This window comes from Notechis scutatus, chromosome 3 (genome assembly GCF_049901735.1).
Source record: "Notechis scutatus isolate UNSWTSFEM ecotype Mainland chromosome 3, rNotScu1.2, whole genome shotgun sequence".
Taxonomy (NCBI): domain Eukaryota; kingdom Metazoa; phylum Chordata; class Lepidosauria; order Squamata; family Elapidae; genus Notechis; species Notechis scutatus.
The window spans coordinates 83515938-83533505 of record NC_142011.1 but is presented as its reverse complement, the minus strand read 5'-3'; the positions used below and the strand labels follow the sequence as shown (position 1 = coordinate 83533505).

Sequence of the window (17568 nt, the reverse complement as noted above, 5' to 3'; positions counted from 1 at the left end):
CACATTGACTATTGGTCTTTGACTGTAATAAACACTAATTTGGCTTGATACTTAATATGTGATGTTAATATTGGTAGCCAATACATACTTTGCTCCTGGTCAGTTGGTGTTACTTTGGTAACTCCCACAGAGGATTTAATCTGGACAGCAGATGGCAGCCGCTGATGCAATAATGATGGTTTCCGAATATCTTTCCTGTTGTCCGAAGGGTTATTTGAAGAGGAAGAACAAGGTACCTATAGGGAAGTTGCAAAGTCATAAAAGAACTGTATCACAATTGTAGAGGTCACGCATCCTATAATGGTTTTGCCTACAAGTGGAGAGGCTAACATGCCTTTTTGTATTTCCTCTGGCCACCCCTACCCAGTTATGTAGGATAAGCTTCATTCATGGATGAAAGAAATAGAAACTTAATGCTGAAAAGCTCAGAGGTAGTCTAATGCTACTTATCCTCATGACTTCTGGAAACCTGTATAAAGTGATTTCTATTTCTTTCTCTAACCTTCCCATTCCAGAAAATCCTACATTCTTTCTAATGTAGAAGAAAACAAACTGTAATACCATTTCTTTCTAATCAAATAACTTTTAGTGAACTCATCATATTCAATCGGGTGAAGGAATCCCCCCCCCCACCCCCCCCCTCCCCACCCCTGATACAAAACGCAAGTCCTAGCTCCAAAACCAACCTAGGTATTTACCCTAACTGTTGAAGATATCATGGTTTGTTGGCAATTGTGTACTACAACAATGTAACTAATCCTTTAAAAGCCCTCTTCGCTTAAATGCTAATCACTGAAAATATCAAGACACTGAAAAGGTGTTTTATGTATATTTATAGTGACTGACATTTATACAACACGGACTTTGCAAATTGTATCCCCCTAAGGACCACTTTGACTATATTCCCAATGGTAAACTATTTTTGATATCCACCTTTTTCTGAACGGTGTAAGAAGAGCTTTGTCAGCCTGGTTGCCTATTGCCACACTCTTTAGTTTGTTTCCCCCCCTCGGGATTCAGGCTTAACACTAACTGAAAAAGACACTGAAAAGGGTTTTTTTTGTATATAATATACTTTAAATAAAGAGCCACTTTCATTTCCCAATGTTATCTGTGATATCCACCTCTGAAAGCGTGTAAGAAGAGTTGTGAGAAGCCTGGGTTGCCATTGCATCACTCTGAGTTGTCTCGTGAACTGGCGTGCAGTGCAGGGGTGACACAACGGCTATTATACCTGCAAGAAGGAAGGGAATCATATAGAAGAACGCCCGTGCCATGTTTCATCTCTTTACCCTGATAACTTCAATCACAATAATGTCGCAAACTCCTAACTCTGCATTGGTCCAAGTCAATGGGTGCTTTTGAGTATGATGAGTCCGTGTTCAGGACTTCTTTTAACTGCCTCATCCCAATCGCGGAGTTGGAGGAGGGCAGAGCTATATGAAAGGGAGGCACATAAGAAGAAAGTATCCACACAAAGTACCTAATTTGCTGATACAGAAAGTAGCTGTGCACACCTAAGGGCTTCGGGGAGAAACTGAGAAGAAGTGTGGGGCAGGGAGGGGAAATCCATCCAAATATTTTCGAAAATAACAGTGGATTTTGGATGGCAGGCCTGCAAAGAGCTGAAACAAGTTTCAGATAGATTGTGAGTAAAACACAATCAGTTGGATGCATGGAGGGCACATGCAGCTTCCTTTCATGAGCTGTTTGAACATGGAATATCTATCTATCTATCTATCTATCTATCTATCTATCTATCTATCTATCTATCTATCGAATATTTGCATATATTTACTTTAAAAGTATGTAAGTTCTGTGTCTGAGTGGTATATCACCTTTTCCCTTAATTTAAAAGGCACTTTATAATATTTATTTTAAAGCACATGCCCCTTTTTGTTGGTCCATGTTGTTGATTCTGCCAAATGTTGCAAAGATGCTTTTAAATTTCCAGTGTTCTCTCAATCAAAAAGCCAGAAGATCCATTGCACTACCCACCCTTCTCAAAGAAGCAGGAGGAGCATTTGATATCATTTTCTCACTTTCTCAATTACCAAAATATGTATTTTGAGCAGCTCTGAAAAACCAATTGAATGCATCCTACTGGCGCATGAGAATTCCTAGAAAATGTTTTACCTGAAGGAGAAACAATACTTTGTTCTCGTAGTTTAAGAGGACTGAGCTGTAAAGGCCGAGTGCAAGGCAGTAACTGGTGAGAGGCCTTGGCTTTGGTTGCTCTTTGGGGCAGCTTGCTAAGAGGTGAAGGGTTCCATATTTGAGGAACAACATTGCAGGACATCTCTGGATGATGCAGTGGGATCTGATGTGGAAGGAATTAAAATCATTATACGTGTTTTGTATTTGGTGAATCTTTCATGCCAAGGGTTTTATGTAAAAAGTGGCCTTTCAGTGAGAGTGAAATCTGAAGAAGCAGAAGCACAGGAGAAGCCCAAAACTGAAGAATTTAGGGCTCGCAAGATGAGAAAAGTTTACCTTAAGCTGTTCTCTGCAAAACAAATCCTTTTCCCCATTTTCATTATCTTTTATGTATGCTTCTGTAAAAAGATGGCAAAAGCCAGTTTATAGCATGCATATATTTTTATACATAGTGATATTTTATGCACATTTGCTATCAGACATTCGTTGCAAAGCCTTATTATTCCATAATTCTATCCTTTGTAGCATTTCCAACAAGGTTTTTCTAAGATGTAATAAGGCACTTCCCACAATTCTATCAATTTATTTTACACATTTTGCATATCTCCTAGAAGTTCTGATTAGATAATTGGAGACATGGTTGAGTCCTATGTTGCAGTGAAGAAACTATGTAGGGATATCTGATACCTCTAACATCAGTGGGAGATAATATTTGTAACTGAGCTGTGGGCTCTCTGAGCTTGGTGGTTGATATTACCCAGCTGAGTAATGAAACATCTGCAACGCAACAACCATGTTCAGAGAGCTCCAAGAACTCTACCCCAATGTCTTCACAAACTGTATTGGCAATCCAGTTTGTTCCTTTTACAACAGCACAACAATAGGTCAAGTATTGTGGACCTCTTCAAGATTACCTAGAAAAATTAAAGCAGAGTTAGACTAAAAGTCTCATTAATACCAAATAAGCCTACAACAATCCATTGATGGATTGGAAAATTCACCAGAAGGAAATTTGTCCAAGGTCACAACAAATATATTATGATGGCTTAATACACACGGCCCTGTAGGAGGAGGATTAAATCAATTCACTTAAATATGAATCAACAGTGTGCAGCGACCACCCAAAAAAGCTAACACAGTCTTGGGCTGCATTAACAGAGGGATAGAATCAAGATCGTGTGAAATGTTAGCACCACTTTATAATGACCACACATGGAATATTGTATCCACTTTCGGCCACCACAATATAAAAAAAAGATGTTGAGATTCTAGAAAGAGTGCAGAAAAGAGCAACCAAGATGATTAGGGGGCTGGAAACTAAAACATATGAAGGATGGTTGCCAGAGGCATTCTTTCTGAAAAATCTTAACAAAAACCTGATTCTGAATGGCTGCTGTCAGATGAACTGGAATCATTGATGGTGCTTCCGGATGCAGAGGCGGCATTGCTGCTGCTGCTGCTGCTGCTGCTTTCACTGAGTCGACTAGGCCTTCCGTAGATTTTTGATTCAGCATTTTTTCCAGCTGTAAGACACAGAGAACTTAAAGGAGAACTTTGGGGGTGGGGGTGGGGAGAAGTACAGAGAAGAGCAACTAAGAGGATTAAAGGCTTGGAGTCTAAAACATATGAAGAACGGTTGCAGGAATTAGATATGGCTAGCCAAGAGGAAAGGAGTAGGGTTGACACAATAGCTGTATTCCAGTATTTGAGGGGCTGCCACGAAGAAGAGGGGATCAACTTACTTTCCAAAGCACCAGAGGGCAGGACAAGAAACAACGGATGGAAACTAATCAAGGAGAGAGAGGCAACCAGGCATTAAGGGGAAACCTCCAAACAGTGAGACCGATGACTTGCCTTCAGACACCTCCAGCTTCATCACTGGAGGTTTTTTAAGAAAAGACTGGACAGCTGCTTGTCTGAAATGGTATAGTTTCAATGGCGCCGGGAGAGAGAGAGAGAGAGAAGAGATGCAATCATCTATTTGCTTAATGGATCCTCTTCTCTCGTCTTGCCCATCGAGGGATTTAATGACCCTTCCTTGTATCTTCTAAGCAATAATTCAAACGAGTTTTTTTTACTCTCCTATGTGGAGAGGCTTACGTCCTTATGCTACTGACTTGTCACTGATTTAAGAGGAAATCAGAAAAACACACATCTTTTCACTTCCAAGTCTCTAATTCTCTGGCTGAATATAGAGACAGGCAGTTCAACACTACCAAGGCTTCCATACAAAGTTACTTTATTGGATGATATCAGGCATCCTCAAGGTATAACTCACAGTTATGCTGAGATTTATCTAATGTCCAATCTTTGCATAAATAGGTGCTTCCATAGTGTGAAAACATGGTTAACTTCATCCCATAGTGATATACCAAAGGAAGACTCCGGCACAATGCTGGGGTCCAGGTAAGAATGCCCAAAAACTCCCTCAGCCCACCAGAGATCAATTCAGTGACCAATCAGGATTACAGATATAACCACGTGACATGAACTACATCTCCCAAGAGGCATTAACTACATTTCCCATTAAGCATTCCCTTAAGGCAGGGGTCCCCAACCACCGGGCCGCGGACCGGTACCGGTCCGTGGATCACTTTGTACCGGTCCGCAAAGAAAATAAAAAATAAAATAAAAATGGCAGCTTTCTTCGCCTTCGGTGAATGCTGCTGGGATCAGGGATCAAGGACACAAATGAAAGAAGGGGAGGGAGGAAGCAACCAAAGCCTGTCCTGCTCTCCAGCTCAGTGGCTTCGGTTTCCTCCCGCCTCGTTCCTCTCTCAGTCGCTCTCTCGCTCCTCCACCAGCCCAGGAAGAAACTGCTTCAAAGAAGCTGGCAGGGTGGCTTTTCCTGTGGCGCAGCTCCTCCGAAGCGCCCGTTCACTCCCACCCGCCGCCCTCGGTTCAATCCAGTGCTCCGTTCTGCCTGCCTGCCTGCCTGCCTTCGTTTCTGGTGGTTTGGAGCAGCTTCGGCTGAGAATAATAACTATTCGCCTCTTTTACTCAGACCAAGCTGCTCCGAAACCACCAGAAACGAAGGCAGGCAGGCAGGCAGAACGGAGCACTGGATTGAACCGAGCGCGGCGGGGTGGGGGTGAACGGGAGCTTCGGAAGAGCTGCGCCGACAGGAAAAGCCACCCTGCCGGCTTCTTTGAAGCAGTTTCTTCCTGGGCTGGTGGAGGAGCGAGAGAGCGACTGAGAGAGGAACGAGGCAGACACCTGAGGGGTGAGGCTGAGGGAGGGAGGGAGACACCTGAGGGATGGGGCTGAGGAAGGCAGGGACGAGAGGCAGGGCTTCTCAGCCATCCTGCAGGGACTTGTCCTGAGCCGCAGAGACAGCCGTGGCCCGCCGCCGCCCAGCACTCAGTTTTGAAGGCGCTCCTCAGCCCGGCGCAGTTCCTGAATCTGCAGCTGAAACCCTCCGTTTTAAATGTCCCAATAGAAGAGAATATCTGTCGCTCAGGGTTGCAATGAGGAGGCATTGGCGCTCCTGAACTTGGTGGTTTTGCTGGCAGACGTTTTATTACCCGACTAGGTAACAACATCAGATGTTACCTAGTCAGGCAATGAAACGTCTGCAAGCAAACCACCAAACTCGGACTCCTCCCCGGTCCTTGAAAAAGTGTTTCTGCGTGAAACTGGTCCCTGGTACAAAAAGGTTGGGGACCACTGCCTTAAGGGGACAGCTCTCATTCCCAAACTAACTATATACTGTCTAACCGGCGCATATAGGGTCTCCTCCTTAAGCAAGGAGTTGGACTAGAAGACCTCCAAGGTTCCTTCTAGCTCTATTCTGATTTATTAATAAAGTTGCTATGTTGGGAATCAGTGAGAAAGGAGCAACATTTAAGCAAAAGTAATTGATAGGGAGTTAACTGGCATTATGAAGCTAATGTCTGCCATAGGACAGAACCCCAATTCATAAGGCACATTCCAGAAAAGTATATTCCTGAATAAAGTGCAAGGAGATTATCAAGATCCCCAGATCATTCTTTCATTAGGGAGGGCTCACTTACATGTTGCATTTTGCTTGGCTGAGCAGAGCAGGCCGCTGACATTCAGCATCCTCTGACTTTGTGGCTTCTCTAAAGTAAATTGGTCTTTGGGCTTTTTTGCTAGATACAAGGGAAGAGGAAGGAAGTCAGGAACAACATCCAAGCAATTATCTAGGGAAAAAAAACCCCATACAATTTCCCCTCCCTTTTGAGGCATGTTGTATATAACACACCGTAATGTTTCTTGGGCCTTTTTCTCAAGGAAGTCATGACATATTTCTCCAGTGCCCGTAAAGTTGATGCTTTGAGAGATTCAAAGTCTATTTCAATTTCTTCAAGATTTGAATCCCTCAATGATGGCTCTCTTGACTGAATAATATAGACAACTCTGCCAAGCTTGTCCCCTGGGAGTTTATTTATGTTCAGGCTTAATTGCCTCTTTTCATCATAAGTCATTGGCTTGGCAGTATCATCATCCTCACTCTTGAATCCTGCAAGTTCTTCTTGCTGCTGGCTTTTCTTGGAATGCCTGCAAGAGAGAGAATAAACAATCATTAACTCCGAGACCCAGCAGCTTTCGGTACAAATTCATGCCAACAAGCAGCCTTACAAAGACATTTTTTTCTTCAGCTGCTTCATTTTTCTGCTTTTCTGAATCGCAGGGTTGATTTTTGCTTTGTTTTTTCTTTTTTCTTTCTTAGATTTTCCTTTCTTCTTTTTTAATTTGGGCACAGATGTTTTAGCCAAAGCTTGCAATTGCTGGTGAACAGCTTTAAGCTAGAGAGAGAAACAGAGAGAGGAACATGAAAAACATCTGGTTTCTTGAAAGATACAGTGTTCTGTGAGTGTTTTTGAGAGTGCTCTAACCTGAGCAATCAGTGAAACAACTTATACTGAACCAAAGGTGCTTTTTAAAAAGGCACCTGGACTTTGTTTTTCCTTGAAGACATTTTGCTTCTCATCATCCAAGAAGCTTCTTCAGCTCATGAAGGAATTGGAGAACTTCTTGGATGAGAAGCAAAATATCTTCAAGGAAAAAGTCTAGTTACCTTTTGAAAATGCACCTTTGGGAAAACCATGACCTGGATGACTGAGAATCTCTATAGAAACTTATACTGTACAATTATAAGGGGAACAGAGACGTATTTATACTACAGGTAATTGTATTGCAGGTAATCTTAATTTAAGGTCTACTCATTCAGTAATTATTCAAAGTTCTGACAGCACTGAATAAGGGATACTTGGGACTAGTATCATGCATTTGCAATTTGGGCACTTGGCAACTGGCTTGCAATTACATCATAGTGTCCCGCAGTTATGTGATTGCCATTTATGATTTTCACTCCTCCCTCTCCTGCTTTCTAGTCTGGTGTGTTAGCCACAGACCAAATTGTTCCACTTAGGATGGTGAGAGAATGATTACATGTTTGTTGTTGTTACGCCTGCCTGCAACTTAGGTTCAAGTGAAATTGGCAAGAGACAAGATTTAGTCTCTTTGGCTGCCAGAGCCAAAGAGCTGCCAAGGAACTGGTTGGTTTTAGATAGCAACAAGACTAAAAAAAATAAGTAGTCAGTCAGTAAAATTTTCTGCATAACAACTGAGCTTGAACACTAATGCCAAAGGAAGCGTTGAACTGTATTGCCTTTTTAAAGGTTGGCTTGGATAAGGAAAAGGCTGAGTAATCCTCCAGAGACCAAGATTCCAGCCTTTTGAGTTCACTAGTTCCGCCAGGCAATTCTTGTACCTGAAAAAAAGCTGTATATCTGCGCAGTTGATCTTTTAGCGCAAGCAGTAAAGTAGAGCTGTTCTCAGCCTTTGCTTCTGAATGCAGAAATGCAAATTTGCCTGTTCATGTCTCAAATTGACTCGGGTTTTATTGGTTCTAAAGTAGTGAGAAGAATTGCTGGTGGAGCATTGATAGTACACCTGGTTAAAGGGGTTTCAGTAGGAAGTAGATAAGAAACTGCTTAGATCTATAGCCAAGAATTTCACCCCCCCCCTTTGGGTACTGTATCCTAAATTTGGAACTAGACATTGGTGGGGGGGACAGGATTATTCAAAAGAGCCCTAAATTTAAAATGAAATGCTAGCAGGGAAGCTTAAAAACAATCAGGAGGGCTAGTGGGCATGTCTTCAAATTATTCCTCTTCTTCGCTTCTCTAGCCTGCAGTCCAAGAATACTGAGATACCATTTAGCATGGTCTAAAACTTGCATGCCTTTGCTTCCCCATCCTAATTTTTCTCTTACACGGAAATGATCAGTAATATTTAGGAAAACACGGTTTCTATGAACACACAGATGGTGTGTGGGGGGGTGGAAATATGGCTCTTGTTTAGCTGGAGAGCAACTTCAAGTATTATGAAACATGTATAGACTTTTTTTTTAAAAAAAGAAAAAGTGTAACATCTTGCTCGAGAAAAATACCCAAAGTGATATTTGCTCCCAAAGAGAAGAGCAGGTATTAAAGCAATATTGTTTCAATAGCTATAGCATTTTCTATCTTGGCTAATCTTCCTAAATATGGCTTCTTGCCTGTTAGATCTGAGGTGGATCGGGTCGAGTGAGACGCGAGACCATTCTGTGATTTCAGCTCTTTATTTGCAATAAGAACAGTCTGGGGAATACAAGCCGCGGCAGCCCTTCATATAGGGCTGGCTCGCGGCTCGACGGCCAATGGCAGCGCTTTGAATCTCCCGCGATCGGCACAGCCAATCGCGGTAGCTTCTTAGCGCTCCAATCACGGCCGGGGGGTCGACCAATCAGGTCGTTGTCCGTCGGGACCAATCGGTTTCGAGGGTTTGGAGTATGCTAATACAGCACATTGCCAGCATGAAAGGTTAGCACAGAACATAATTATTTACTAATAAATATTTCAGCTGGAATGAGTCTAAGTAAATCATGTTGAAAAACACCTAAACACTCCTTTTGTGTTCCTTCGGTGTGTTGATGTACAAAGAAAGGTTCTGAAAATAGCAAAGAAGATGACCTTGATGGAGATATAGAAGATCTGTTACCAAAGCGGTGAACAAACCTTAAGTCCACAATGGTCACCCCTCTAATTTACAGGAGTATATAAAGGGACTTCCAACTTACTATAGCCATTCTCAATAAAAGTAGATTTCAACCTTCCTTTAGGGTTGGTTTTCTGCTCTTATATAGTGGTTAGACTGACAATTACTTATAATCCAGAGGATCAAGTAAGCAAAGCTGCAGTATAATGAGTGAAGCAGCACTAGTTACATCTTGTTGACTTTAACAAAAACTCTGATACATTATGCAATAGACTAGTGATCACATAGTGTTGTGAAATTACATAAGAAATTCACATTTTTCCCTCACAAAGTAGGAATGCAAATATAGAAATGCCTTGTTTTCTATAATAAGACAATGTTAATATAACAAAAAAATCTGATTATTTTTTCACCTCCTATTAGCTGTGTTCAATAAGGAAATTATTTCAACACAGTTCTTTCTCCTTTCTTACACATTTTCTCTCCTCTTACACCACAAATGATCCCATCCTTTTCACTAACCACAAATGGGAGCAAAATATAGCCATATAGAACTGTGGGAAGAATGTATTAATGTATATAACTGTTAGAAATATTGGATAGGGAATCATATGTTAACTAATCCAGGTCTCCCAAAAAAGAGACTTATTAAATACTTATTTAAATTGTAAACACATACGAGCAAACACACAAAACTCCATAAACACAATATAAACATAATGCTCACAGTTCAAACAAAGAGACTCAATCCACGTCACTTGATGTAATCAACCTCTTCTCCAGGGTCAACACATACACACCCACACCCCTCAAGTGTCACACATTAGAACCAGCATGTCCATCAAGCCCACACCAAGGACCCCCTATAAAACAATATCTCTGTCCTCCATTTTCTCTGTAGGCAAATCTCTTTGGGAATAAATAATTCTTTTTTCACAGCTGTCTAGATCTCATTTTTATATATTCTTGCGCAACCCAGGCTCAAGTTGGAACCCCAAATTCTGCTTCTGACAGAACTATGTACACAGCCACTTACTTGTTCTTGGAGCTCTTCAAAGCGTTTCGCTTGTTCTTTTTCAGAGCTTTCATCAGATGATACGTTAGAGCTGCTATCATTAGATACAGAAGTGGGGCTCCTTGTGGTGGAATGCAGCAGATGTCTACCAGCAAGTGGTTCATCTGGAATTCTGGCAAACATCATCTCAAAGACATCCTTCACAGAAGAAAGGTAGCTAGATTTAAAAACCTTCTCCATAAACAAGGGCTTTTGCAGTCTAGGACTTTTAACCCAAAGAGCTATGTTGCTCTAGCAACACCAAATAAGTAATAGAGGCAGCCTCTGACATACAATAAAGAATGGAGGACATATAGATGTTCTATAAGTAGCTAGAGAAGAGATATGTATGTGTACTAAGTAGCTTGCCCTTCATCCACAAGCTGACCTACCCACTCTTGGCTGCAATGGAGGATACTGCATCATAATCAGTATAGAAGTTCAATTTAATTGCCAGTTGGGCAGGTTCATACAAATGGAACTCAGGGGATAACTTATTCTTTATTTCAAGCGGCAACAGTTCTCCAGCTATGTACTATGTTGCACAACAGCACTTACTATAATTTGACTGGGATCCCAGAAATGTATTATTTTTCCCCATTGTTAATGACTCACCTGAAGTTTTCTTGCCATCGACACGATTTCATGATCTGGAGAATGGCATCTATAGTAGTTCATAAACATTAGTCTAATATCAGCAGCAAATTCTTGTGTATCTTTATATTCACAATTGTCCAGTTTGTTCTGTGAAAAGTAGAAGAATTCTTTCACCCCAGGTATCTTATAGCAATATAGAGATATCAGTGCTCTGAATGAGAACATTGAATAAGCAAAATCACACAAAAAGTGTCAAGTTTTATGGTCATCAGTGTAACATATACAGTTCTGTATCCTCATATTTACAACACACATCTTATGTTCTTAATTTTACTTTCCAAGAGACAGTATTTCTCGATATGCCTTCCCAATTTGATATCCACATCACTATTGCAGCAACAGCTGGAAACACCTTTGGATTACCTATTCCACATCATCTTGCGTATATCTTGCTTTTCTACTATCATTTTTTAAAAAATAATCTTTTATCAGACCTTCACTTTCACAGGATCTTTACTAAAGCCTTTGATTTCTGCACCAGTATTGTATTACCATATGTTTTGTTTTAGTTTATACAAAGACAATGCAATGAATAACTACAATGGCATCACCTCTTGCATGACAATACTTTGATTCAAATCAGGTTGAGATATTCTTTCAGTCTCACAAATTTTGTTGGATGCCAGATACTACAGAAAATGACAGATTGGTGCTAACGCAGAAAAGTGATGGCTATCCGAATATTACTGGACACTCTGATTTTAAAATGACATAATATACAGGTGGTCCTTTACTTATGACAGTATTTGAGTATTTGAGAATTGCAGTCATAAGTTGTATTGTTTGTGGTTATACCCAAGTTTATGAGTGGTGGGTTGTTGTTTTTTTGCAGTGGTGGTTAAATGAATGGTGAAGTCATAAAGTGAGTGTGTGGTGGGATTCAAATTTTTTTACTACCGGTTCTGTGGGCGTGGCAGGGAAGGATACTGTAAAATCTCCAGTCAGAAGTGGTATTTGCCGGTTCCCTGAACTACTCAAAATTTCTGCTACCGGTTCTCCAGAACTGGGCAGAACCTGCTGAATACCATTGTGGTCATTAAACATGCTGGTTTCTGGCAACAAATATAATCACAGTAATGTGACTAAAGGACACTGCAAATGGCTGTAAATACAGGCTAGTTGCCAAGCAACCAAAATGTGATTACATGACTGTCAGGGAGGTTGCTATTGGAACTTTGAATCCTGATTGTAGGTACCTTTTCTGATCCTATCATAAGTTTGACCTGTCTCTAAGCAACTGGTCGTAAATCAAGGACCAGCCATATAGAGCAATCAACTCCATTTATAATGTCGAACCTACTTACTTTAATAGTTCCAAGATCCATAGGACATTTCATAATATTGGGATATTCTTCAGGGTCCAAGGCAGTGATCTCTACTGGCTTGTAAAATGGCCAAGCATAGGCGGCATGCTGGTGTGACATCAGTTCTATAAGAATTTCATTACAGTATTCCAGTGGTTCTATTAGCTCTATATTTTCTGTGGGTTCAGTTGGCTGCCACAAATCTGATAAGGGTCCTTCGGACAGGAATTCTTCTCTAGTGGACAGCTTGATTGTTTTGGGTTCAAGGACCACTGGAGAAGATTCGCTGCTTGCAGTGATGGTTGCTGTAGTGGTATCAGCTTTCCTTTTCACACCCTTTTCATTACAGGAACATAGCTTGTTAAAGAGAGAATTGTACATTCAAAATCTGGTTTACTATCATTGGAATAAGACAGTCAAAATTTAATTAGAATACTCAAGTAGCTTTTTAAAAACCCTCCTCTTTCCCCAGATGCTATAGAAAGCTTACTTATATTTTCTTTGAAGCCATTTATTATTTTTTGTCAAAATAAAATAAAAATATTTTTTTTTCCAAATATGTTAGAAAAATAAAAAAATACTTTTTCAAAATGTTCAGAATTATAAATTACTCTTTTGGCCTAAACACTATACTGTACCATCATTTCAGAGAGGAAGGAGACAGAGACAAAATGAGTAAATGAATGGATATAACGTTTCTTCGTTTAGTATACCACGAGGAAATGCTATATCCATTCATTTGTAAACATTAAATAGTATACATTTACATTTTTACAGTCTGATCCTACTAGACATATACTTCTTTTATCTTTAAAAGACCAGCTACTTCAAATAGTGAGTGCTTATCTAAAACAATCTTCCTCAAGGTGATGCTCTCTAGATCAGGCATATCCAACCCACAGCCTGCAGGGTATATGTGGCCCTGGACAGCTAGTAATGTGGCCCCAAAAGATAATAAAAATATTTAAAAAATAAAGGAAGCTTTTTATTTATACACAATTAACTATATTATATAATGTATTTTTCGGAGTATAAGACGCACGTTTTCCACCCTCAAAAGTGGATGGAAATATCTGTGCATCTTATACAGCGAATGTTGCCGAAACCCCGTCCACCCGCCCGCCCCCCCTCCCTTTGGCCTCTTGCCTCCCAGCAATTTTCCTCCTTGTAGCAAACAGCCTGCTTCAGTTTCAGTTTTCTGATTAGCACAAGCAGCTCATTGTCGGTTGGATCGGCCTCCCGAGGATCAGCTGTTTCAGGCTGCAGGGATTGCCATTGCCTATTGTCGCCTCCGCACGCCCCATTTTGGGCCTCCATATCCCATTTTCGGCCTCCGCACACCCCGTTTTTGACCTCCATGCGCCCCATTTTCCACCCGTTCTGATCCCCGCCACCGGGAATGGGTGGAAAATGGGGCATGTGGAGGCCCAAAACAGGGCCTGCAGGGGCTGAAAATGGAATGCGAAGGGCGAAAATGGGGTGCACGGAGGCGGCAATAGGCTATGGCAATCCCTGCAGCCTGAAACAGCTGATTGCCAGGTGGCCGATCCAACGGACAATCAGCTGCTTGTGCTAATCAGACTGTGCTGAAACTGAAACAGGCTGTTTACTGTTTGCTGCAAGGAGGCAAATTTCTGGGAGGCAGAGGCAGATTTTTTTTTTCTTGTTTTCCTCCCCAAAAGCTGGGTGCATCTTATACTTCGGAGTGTCTTATACTCCAAAAAAAATGCAGTATGCAGCCCAAAATAATTTCTTTCCTTAATGAGGCCCAAGCAAGCCAAAAGTTTGGATAACCGTGCTCTAAATCAATTTGAGTCCAGTTCTTATCAGGCGATTACATACTGTGACTATTTCTACTTTCCATTTTCTAAACAAGAGGTTGAAGTGAACATGAAATCAACCTGACAGCTCCTAACTACTGATATATAAAGAACTGTATATCTTTTTTTGTCTTACTTTGTTAACTGCTTCACATGATGGTCTGATACTTGAAGAAAGAGAAAATTCTGTGGTGTGCAGTTCTGTGGATGCTGTTTTCATTTGGAACTGCTTGACTTTTTTGGATTTTTTTGTCTGCTGAATTTGTAACTTTTTTGCATCAGATTGCTCAGCATCTAAGAAAACAAAGTAATAGTGTGTTGGTGATGGGCTCCTGGTAGCATTTATTTATTTTTAATTATTTGAGAATTTTATATTGCCGCCTATTTGCACATGGCGACTCAAGGCGGCTTACAAAAATATAAAAATCTCACATAAAAAACAATAAAACTAATAGAAGAGAGAATCATATAATAAAATAATAAAATAACCCCCCACCCCGGCGACAACACATTACACGAGCCATTTAATAGGTTCCATCCCTCTCTGCGTTCCTCAGGTCTCAGGATAACAGATAATTAGAATTGGAAGGGACCTTATGGGTCATCTAGTCCAACTCCCCACCCAAGCAGGAGACCCTATACCATTTCTGACAAATGGCAGTCCAATCTCTTCTTGAAGGTCTCAAGTGATGGTGCTCCCACAACTTCTGAGGGCAAGCTGTTCCATTGGTTGATTGTTCTCACTGTCAGAAAGTTTCTCCTTATTTCCAGGTTAAATTTCTCCTTGTTCAGTTTCCATCCATTATTCCTTGTCTGGCCTTCAGGTGCTTTAGAAAATAGCTTGACCCCTTCCTCTCTGGGGCAGCCCCTCCAATATTGGAAGACCGCTATCATGTCTCCCCTGGTCCTTCTTTTCACTAGACTAGCCAAGCCTAGTTCCTGTAACCGTTCTTCATATGTTTTAGTCTCCAGTCCCCTAATCATCCTGGTTGCCCTTCTCTGTACTTTTTCTAGAGTCTCAACATCTTTTTTATAATGTGGTGACCAAAACTGGATGCAATACTCTAGGTGTGGTCTTACTAAGGCTTTATAGAGTGTTATTTGTACCTCACTTGATCTTGATTGTATCCCTCTGTTAATACAATTTAGGATTGCATTAGCTTTTTTGGCTGCTGCTACACACTGCTGGCTCATATTTAGCTGGTTGTCCACTAAGACTCCAAGATCCCTCTCACAGTTACTGCTATTGAGACTGGTTTCACCCAGTCTATATGTGTACTTTTGATATTTCTTGCCTAAGTGTAGGACTTTACTTTTCTCTACATTGAATTTCATTTTGTTAAATATGGCCCAGTGTTCTAGTCTGTCAAGATCCATCTGGATCTTGAGCCTATCTTCTTGTGTGTTAGCTACTCCTGCCAGCTTAGTGTCATCTGCAAATTTGGTAAGTTCCCCTTCTATTCCCTCATCTAAGTCGTTAATGAAGATATTGAAGAGTACTGGGCCAAAGACGGAACCTTGTGGCACCCCACTGCTTACTTCCCTCCATGTAGACTTAGGCCCATTAAGGACTACTCGTTGAGTATGGTTTGTCAGCCAGTTGCGAGTCCATCTAGTGGTGGTGCTATCTATTCTACTTTTTTCTAGCTTACTAAGAAGTAGGTTGTGGTCTAGATCAGGGGTCGCCAACCTTTTGGACCTCAGGGACCACCAAACTCATAATTTTAAATCCCAGGGACCACTAACCGGTTCTGTTTGCGTGGCCTAATTTGTGGGTGTGGCTTGGTGGTCATGTGACTGGCTGGGCATGGCTTGTATGTAAATATTATATTTATATAAATATTGAATTTTTTATAAAAAAAGAGCAACTTTTACCCAAAATCAGACAAAGCAGGCAGGCAGATCACAGATTCATTCAGAGATCTATCTGCCATTGGCTAGCTCAATCTGTCACATAAAATTTGCTTGCAAGCAAACTCATAAAATTTGCTAGCAAGCAAACTCACAAAATTAACTCACAACACACCATGTATGTAAAATTGAATTTTTTATAAAAAAGGGCAACTTTTACCCAAAATCAGGCAAAGCAGGCAGATTGAGTTGCTCACAGAATCATTCAGAGATCTATCTATCTGCCATCGGCTAGCTCAGTCTCTCAAATTTGCTTGCCGTGAGTCTGCACTGAATTTGCTTGCAAGCAAACCTTCAGTCCTAAGGGAGGTTCGGCTGTGCTGAGCCGAAGATGTAAAGACTAGCTAGAAAGCAAGAAATCCAACCATTTCCTGCTTCCTAGATAATCTAAATCTCCTGGCAGAGCAGAACAGATGATGGTTGGAAAAAGGAAAAATAGCAATTTAGCAGGCAAGTTTGTCGGGTAAGGAGTGAGTGGGCGGGGAGGGTTCTGACGGGCCATTTGGGCGGTGCAGCCTTGTGTTTCTGCGCAGCCTGGATTAATTGCTTTGTGAGGGTGCTCTGGGGATGAGATTGCTCTGCGGCCCACCAAAATTTTCTCACAGCCCACCAGTAGGCCGTGGCCCACTGGTTGGTGACCGCTGGTCTAGGTTGTGGACCTGAAGAACTAGGTCTTTAGCGCCTTCCGGAAGAGCGTTAGAGTGGGGGCCATTCTAATCTCTGGGGGAATGATGTTCTAGAGAGAGGGAGACACCACGGAGAAGGCCCTTCTTCTGGGTCCCACCAGGTGTATCTCCCGAGGGAATGGGACCTGCAACTTTCCTTGCCTCCATTTACACATAAAGAAACTAGAGCCTCCATTGTGATTGTTTCCCCACTGTCATAGCCTACAAGACTAAACCATCTAATACAATAACTAAACTTTAAACTATAGCATTCGTATATAACCATGGCAATCTGCTTTACTTCAGCATGAAACAAGACCCATGTGCTATAGACTCCAATAGGAATAGAAATGTGGATATTTAATATTTATAGGACCGAAACAAGAAACACCGTTTGGGTCATTGGCTCCTAAATGATGGTGTTTCTACCAACAGTTTATTAGTATCTAAAGAATGGCACATTAATAGACGATAACTATCATGGCTAATTTGAATGCAGGTGATTATCTAATAAGTATCAAAGGTGTAGTTATATGTTACAAAATGTTAGCAACTAGGACATGATATGTAGTTTCACTATGCATGATATAATGCAATGGGGGAAACCTATGAGAAAGAATTACCAGAATGAGCTAGCAATTGAGGCTCTAATTCCAAAATACCCTTGGAACAATAAATAAGTCAGACTTTGGACAAAAATAATCTGGTCTCCCTTTGAAGAGCTTAGTGTATAAGGAAGAAGAGAGAAAGAAAAATCAGTTTGAGAGAAAGAGAAGAAGAAAGTACCAGTAGTAACCATAGAGTATGTGAAAAGCATGGTGTATCCGATCATCACTGTACAGACTTATGCTCAAGAGATGGAACCAATCCACTCTTTTATCTTAGTCCTTTTTAATAACAAAATAATTTAGAGACATTCTTATGAACGACACTGTTGTATTTTCAGCAGTAAACATACAGGCTCAATGTTTGATTTTTATTTATAATCAGGTGGC

At 41.0% G+C, this 17568-nt stretch overlaps 1 protein-coding gene across 1 annotated transcript in view; it reads right to left on the bottom strand.

The window, feature by feature from the left end:
• Positions 1–8: 8 nt before the first annotated feature.
• Positions 9–17568, bottom strand: part of LOC113416342 (bromodomain-containing protein 3) — a 58590-nt gene continuing 41030 nt past the window's right edge. The window contains exons 5-16 of the mRNA XM_087959983.1: positions 14134–14291; positions 12178–12513; positions 10832–10960; positions 10199–10375; positions 6760–6926; positions 6383–6678; positions 6171–6269; positions 3534–3680; positions 2494–2555; positions 2137–2320; positions 1125–1234; positions 9–236 (exon numbers count right to left, since the gene is read on the bottom strand). Coding sequence (XP_087816109.1) covers positions 9–236; positions 1125–1234; positions 2137–2320; positions 2494–2555; positions 3534–3680; positions 6171–6269; positions 6383–6678; positions 6760–6926; positions 10199–10375; positions 10832–10960; positions 12178–12513; positions 14134–14291 — 2093 coding nt within the window. The remainder of the gene's footprint in view (positions 237–1124; positions 1235–2136; positions 2321–2493; positions 2556–3533; positions 3681–6170; positions 6270–6382; positions 6679–6759; positions 6927–10198; positions 10376–10831; positions 10961–12177; positions 12514–14133; positions 14292–17568) is intronic.